Genomic DNA, 6,457 nt, shown 5'->3' on the forward strand with positions numbered 1-6,457 from the left:
AGTGCTGTAGTATAAAAAGCTGTGAACTCAACTACATAAAACACTGAACAACCATCTTTACCAAACGATTCTGTATTTTATTTGGTTATTTGTTCCTAAATGTTTCATTTTAATAGCCTCCCCAGAGGCTCCCTAGTCCTGAACAAAAACACATAAAACATTTAGAACAAACCAAATCTATCCTTTATCTCTGTTGGTCCTGTTTGCACGATATCTGAGCTTTTGGTAGTGTGTGGTAGAGCCGCCCAGTCCGAAACCCTTACAGACACACGTCATTGACCATTACACACACATGCAGACATCTGTAAGACAATCCTCACGTACAAAGAAGTCACACTGACTGTGTCCTTCATTCGGATTCATTTCTATATAGACACAAGAGGGAAATCAAATCAAACACTTTTTCTTAAAGAACAAGAGAATAAATGTGTCATAACACCATGAAGCCAGAATAAAAGATTTGAATAGAAGACTGCATAAATGTGGCATGAAAAGGGTGAGAGTTGTGTTTAAGTGAGATATCACCGGGTCCCAGAAGCATTAGAGTGCTTTAAATGTGTGTGTGCCCGTGTCACATTTCTGGCGCAGTGAGGAGAGGCATGAATTATTCACGTCGACTCCATCCTGGCTTGGTAAGGAAGAAAGGTAGAATGAGAGAAGAGAAAGACAAAGGGAAAGAGAAAGAGACAGAGAGGGGAGGCAGAAGTGGGACGCAGGAAAAAGGGAGACGGAGAGGAGAAAGCAGCACCAGAAAACGAGATTGTTGGTTTCTCACTCTCATAGACGCAAAAGGAGGAGCTGCATGACGTTCAAGTTTGCAGGAGTTCACGCGCTATCGCCTTGTTGCCATGGTTACAGCCCCCTGCCCAAGCCCCAATAACTCCTACTGGTATCATTTTGCACTTTACATGCACAAAAACTACATACACAACCTCGTCATCCGAGTTATATAAGGTAAAACATTTTTTTTTTTTAAAACACCAAACCAATCTTTCACAGAACATTATAAACGCTATACATTAGAACAAGAATGAACAATTATAATACTTTTACATGGTAATGGTATTTGCAATACATTAAAGGTGCCCTATGTAATTTTTGACTGTACCATAACATGGTTGCAGATGAAAAACAACACTACAGCCAGTTATTCTACTTTGAAATATGCTTTGCGTGTCAGAATGTCTGTTTTTTTTTGGTCTGTGTGATTCCGCCCACTGCCAATTTACCCAACAGTATTTTGACATCCAGGGTTGCCAGCTGGTGGAAAACACAGCGTATTATAGCCATGGAAGCCAGCAAACTGAGTCAGAGATCGCAGATTCTACCTGACCTAAAAAGCCTTGGCATCCATCTAAAAAGCTCTATGACCAGAAACATATTCAAACTCTGATAAATCAACTCAGCAGCTTACAGTGTAAGGCTCCTCACCTGTCACCTTCCACTGTCAATTGCGCTCATTCCTGTTGCGTGTCCTCAATCTGGCAACCCGCGTAAACATCGAGTCTGAGTAGGAGGGGCAGGAGAAACAACTCTCTAAATTATTACGAATTTAGACAGCAGTACCCATTTAAACCACTGGCTGTCAATATTACATACTGCACCTTTAAAAACCTGAATGAAAAGGTGGAACACGGAACAGTCAGCAACCACCTAAAACAGCCTAGTAGCCACACTGTAAACCACTCAAATCACCTAAGCAACATATAGCAATGTCCTCGCAACTACTCACAACAACCTAGCACAATGCCAGTGAGTTTTTGTCAAAGTCTAGTGGGTTAATTAATAATATTTTTCCCCATCTATGCCATCTGGGTTACATCATCAGAAAAGTAATTTCAGAGGTGGAGAAAGTTTTATTGAAAGATTATGAAGAACAGCCTTTATTTCCTTTAGAACATTGTGCACTGATGAATTAGAGAAGTAAACTGGGTCATGTTCTGATTTAATGTTTTGAGAAAAAGCACACAGAACTCACATCACGAAGCAGAAGGGGGAAAGAAAAGTGAGTTGGATCTCTCACGCTCTCGGTGGACTTCTTGAGCTCTCACTCATGAGAAAGTTTTTTCTGTGTGTGGGCCTTCACTTAGACGTGCGGCGCGTACACACTATCTCTCTCTGCATATAACTTCTCTTGCTAACCGAGCGTGATCTCACTTGAACTGCCCTTGAGATTCCTGCCGTCAGCTCTTCTGGAACGTTCTAAAGAGCCACTCCAGTCCTCACATCTGAGATTGGGTCAGCGAGTGACAGAGGGAGGAAACCCACAGGAAGGAGGAGAGGAAGATTTGGAGGAAGGAAAGCTGCAGTATGCCTTCTTTGAGTCAGTCGGAGTTCAGAGGTCAACGTATGTAAACCTCCGCAACATATAAACAAGAACTAAAGAACGTTCTGGGTTCATAAAAAAGCATTTGTGGCATGCTGTCGATTACAACAGGAAATAACTTCAATAGATCCTTCAGCTTGTCCAAACAAACAAAAAGTGTATAGTATAAGTGCACTTGAAGAAAAGTCTTTGACGCAAGGCATTTCTAAGACATAATTTGAAGCTTGTATGTTTGTAAAACATGTTTTAGAGCAGCAAAGTTGTCCAAAATCTCATTTTTTTAAATTACTGTTCTATGTGGATGATGTGTAAGCAATCCCTTTCTGGTATCTCTCTGCATTTTATGTGCAAGCAACAGATTAAAGGAATAGTTCACCCAAAAATTAAAATGTTCTTAAAAATGTTCTCACCCTCATGCCATCTAAGATGTAGATTGAGTTTGTTTCTTCATCAGAACAGATTTGGAGAAATTTAGAATTACATCACTTGTTCACCAATGGATCCTCTGCAGTGAATGGGTGCCGTCACCCAAACAGCTGATAAAAACATCACAATGTTTAAGAACTGTTTTCGATTTAAATGGTGCTTGATATATGCATATTTCTCTCCTAAATCAAACGAAACAACTATAAAAAAAGAAATATTTTGGATAAAGGGCTTTAGGCTGAAGCAATGGTTTGAAGCTTAATGATGGATTTGTTTATTAATTAATGGACTGGAGTCATGTGGATTATTGTGATGTTTTTATCAGCTGTTTGAACTCTCATTCTGACGGCACCCATTCACTGCAGAGGATCCATTGGTGAGCAAGTGGTGTAATTCTACATTTCTCCAAATCTGTTCTGATGAAAAAACAATCTCAATCATATTGGAGGGAGTGAGGGTGATTTTTATTTTTGGGTGAACTACACCTTTAAATGGCTTGACAATGACAAGAGTATAAAATTTGGATAAAATTTGGACAGACAATGTTAATAAGCATAAACTCAAACATTATATGTGTGTATTGTTTTTTTTAACATTCCTGTTGCAAGGCACCATTGACTTCCATTGTAAGTGCACAAACTGAGGGACAAGTCGACAACCGACTTTTCTATCAGCGTGAAAAGAAAAAAAGAAAACAGACTACATACAAATTCTTAGCATTCAATCTCTTGACGTTGGTACTCAGTTTTCTAGGACAACTCGCATGGACAAAGACTCAAACAGGCATGAACTTAGAAAGGGCCTCTAGAAAGTTTTGGGGTTCGACTGGACCTAAACTTTGTAACTGCTATGGCACCCAGAATGTGGGCGGTGAGAGAAAGAACATGTGTTTTCATCATCCGAGGGCGGACAGGGAATGCAAGTGGCACTCGAATAATGTGGAACATGTGGGCGTCTGGTGGATGGAGGAGAGGCAGGCAGCACCATCACTGCTGGCTAAATCAGCAGGGCATTTAGAGGGAATTGTCATGGAAGCACTGCAAATAAGGAGTGTGATGTGGAAATGCTGTTAAAACGATCCTCTCTCTCGTTCCCCAAACCTCCTTCAATCCATCTCTCCATCTCAGGTCCACCTACAGAAACATTTCTCACAATTTACTGCAGTAATACCATATAAGATCAAGTAAAACAATCCTTGTGCGTCTTGTCGCAGGAGACAAGGTTCTTTGGGAAAAGAGCAATGGAGATAGAGAAGGTGGGACTGAAGCTTTGAAGATCACATACGTCGCTGCTTTTGATCAGAGGCACAATTTAAAACAATCCCTCTAGTCCTCAGACAACAGCTATTTAAGACATAAAAGCCTTTCCAAGGAGAAATCTACAGCATTACAGTGTGCCTATAAATGTATGTGCCCAGACACTCAAAATACAATAGTTTCATAACAACACCCTAGTGAGCATGCAACATATCAGAAAGCCAGTGTTTGGTTTCCCATAATCCCTTGCTGCACATCTTCAAAGCCTCTCCATCTATGGTAACAAAGCTACTCCATTTACATGTAAATATACAGCATGTGAAAACAAAACAGCCTTAATTTACTAGCAGGCACACACAAGCAGACCACAGCACACAAAACTTGGTTGGTTGACAAGATTAGTTATTAGAAGCATGAGAATCAATGGTGTCAAAATTTGGCAAGTTTGGAAAGTTTGAATATGTGTAAGCACAAATGAGAATTGAGAGCTACGGTGGAGGGTAAGTAATTTTAAGTAACTTAAAGATGAAACTATTATTATTTTTTTAATACTTTCCCCATCTTTTAATATGCAGAGGCAACTAATTTATTTGATAGATGATTCCCCCAAAAAGTATAAGAAAATGTTATTATTGTTATATTTGCAATTACATTTTATGAGTTAATAATAATAATCCACATAGGTAAATTATTATTATTATTATATGCTTTTTAAAAAAAAACTGTGTCCATGTTTTTCCATTAAAACTAAAAACAAACTAATAAAACACCTAAAAATTCTTCAAAAAAGACCATTAAAACAGGCTAAGAATTTTGTTTCTCAGGTTTTTTTTACCCCATTGGCAAATTATTATTATTATTATTATTATTTAATAATAATCAAATATTGTTTGTTGTTGTTGTTGTTGTTGTCTTAAACATAAAGATTAACTACATTTTATTTAAATAAAATAACAATTTGCCAAAGACTTAAGAAAAATAAACTTAACTCAAGACATATTATCTGAAAATAAATCATATCATCTAACACAATTTTACCAGCAGTTGCATTCCATGACTTGTAAACAGAAAACCACCATCACATCATAATATCAGTTTCAGAGGTTTTGATGTTTGTTGTTTACCCATTCATATTTGTTTCACCAAGTTACACATATAACCTTTCCTTTGACTGACACTGATACTGCTCTCTCTATCTCTAACATCAGACAAAGACAGCGAGACTGTTTCATCCTTCCAAACAACATTCTGCCTCATGACAGACCAGAGAACAATGCAGATGCATGTAGGGGGAGAGAAAACAATAATTATTTCCATGCATCGTTGCACAAATGAACACCTGTAGATACATCACACACACACACACACACCTGCAGGATCCAAGACCTCCTCAATGACGGGTGGCAGACGCAATCCGCAGTCCATGGTTGTCGTGGCGACAGGCCTCAGGAAGTGGGGGGTGGGGGGTCGGAGGGGGGTTAGATGTCCAAACACACGCTCGCCAATGAAGCAGGCGCAGTGATAATGGTCAGAAAACAGGAGGGACACTCACACACAGCCCTGCGAGGAATGTCAGGCTCCACACACACTGTGCTGCGACGGTCGATACATCCTGAAACACACACACACACACACACACACACACACACAAACAGATCAGTTCAATATCCCTCTAAACAACTTCAGAAATCACCGTCTAAACTGCTTATAGATGATTTACTGCTCTTCCTGAACAACTGTGCAGTTCTCTCCCTCTCTTCTCTCCTCTCTGTTTCTTATTGTCTCCTCCTTACAAAACAAAGCTTGAAACCCTGCACAGCATCAAGGGTATTTCAGCAACATAATCATTCTGAAAGTCTCAAACACACATAAAGCATTGCTCTGCTTACCTTTAATGAGATCTGTGTGCAGCTCAGGACACTGACAGCTTACATTCCCGTTACTCGCTGTGCATTATGTGTCGTTTACTGCGCGCCCTCCTCTCGCCTCCCTTCCCTCCTTCCTTCCCCCTCGCTCTCTCGCTCACTCACTCACTTCAGCTCTCTTGCTCCCCCTTTATCTTTCTCATCTGTTAACTTTTCGAATGCTTTGTGTGGTCCATTGTCTCACAGATTCAATTCAGCTGGCTTTTGAAAACATCTTGATGCTTTTTGTACTAATATACATTTTGGGTCCATGATGACTGCAAAGTAACAAACTACAAAACGAAGTAAGTTTGGTATAAGACATTTAGATTTTTGATTATTTATAGTAATATATTTCATTCTATTTGGCTGTTATTATTATTTTATTTATTCATTCATTTGATTTTATTTATTTTTTAAATTATTTTTAGTTAATTATTATTATTCATATTATCAAGGATTATTATTTTAAGTCTTCACTCTATGCAGCTCTGGAAAAAAAAAAAGAGACATTACAAAATTATCAGTTTCTCTGGATTTACAGG

General features: G+C 38.9%; 1 protein-coding gene across 1 annotated transcript in view; it reads right to left on the reverse strand.

The window, feature by feature from the left end:
- The window catches only part of LOC107656283 (coiled-coil domain-containing protein 136-like), a 28,370-nt gene extending 22,339 nt beyond the window's left edge, over positions 1 to 6,031 (reverse strand). The window contains 2 exon segments of the mRNA XM_016444043.1: positions 5,379 to 5,620; positions 5,898 to 6,031. Of these exon segments, the coding sequence (XP_016299529.1) occupies positions 5,379 to 5,433 (55 nt within the window). The 5' untranslated portion in view covers positions 5,434 to 5,620; positions 5,898 to 6,031.
- Positions 6,032 to 6,457: the final 426 nt, after the last annotated feature.

The sequence above is a fragment of the Sinocyclocheilus anshuiensis genome, unplaced genomic scaffold, assembly GCF_001515605.1.
Source record: "Sinocyclocheilus anshuiensis isolate Anshui unplaced genomic scaffold, SAMN03320099.WGS_v1.1 scaffold183, whole genome shotgun sequence".
NCBI lineage: Eukaryota > Metazoa > Chordata > Actinopteri > Cypriniformes > Cyprinidae > Sinocyclocheilus > Sinocyclocheilus anshuiensis.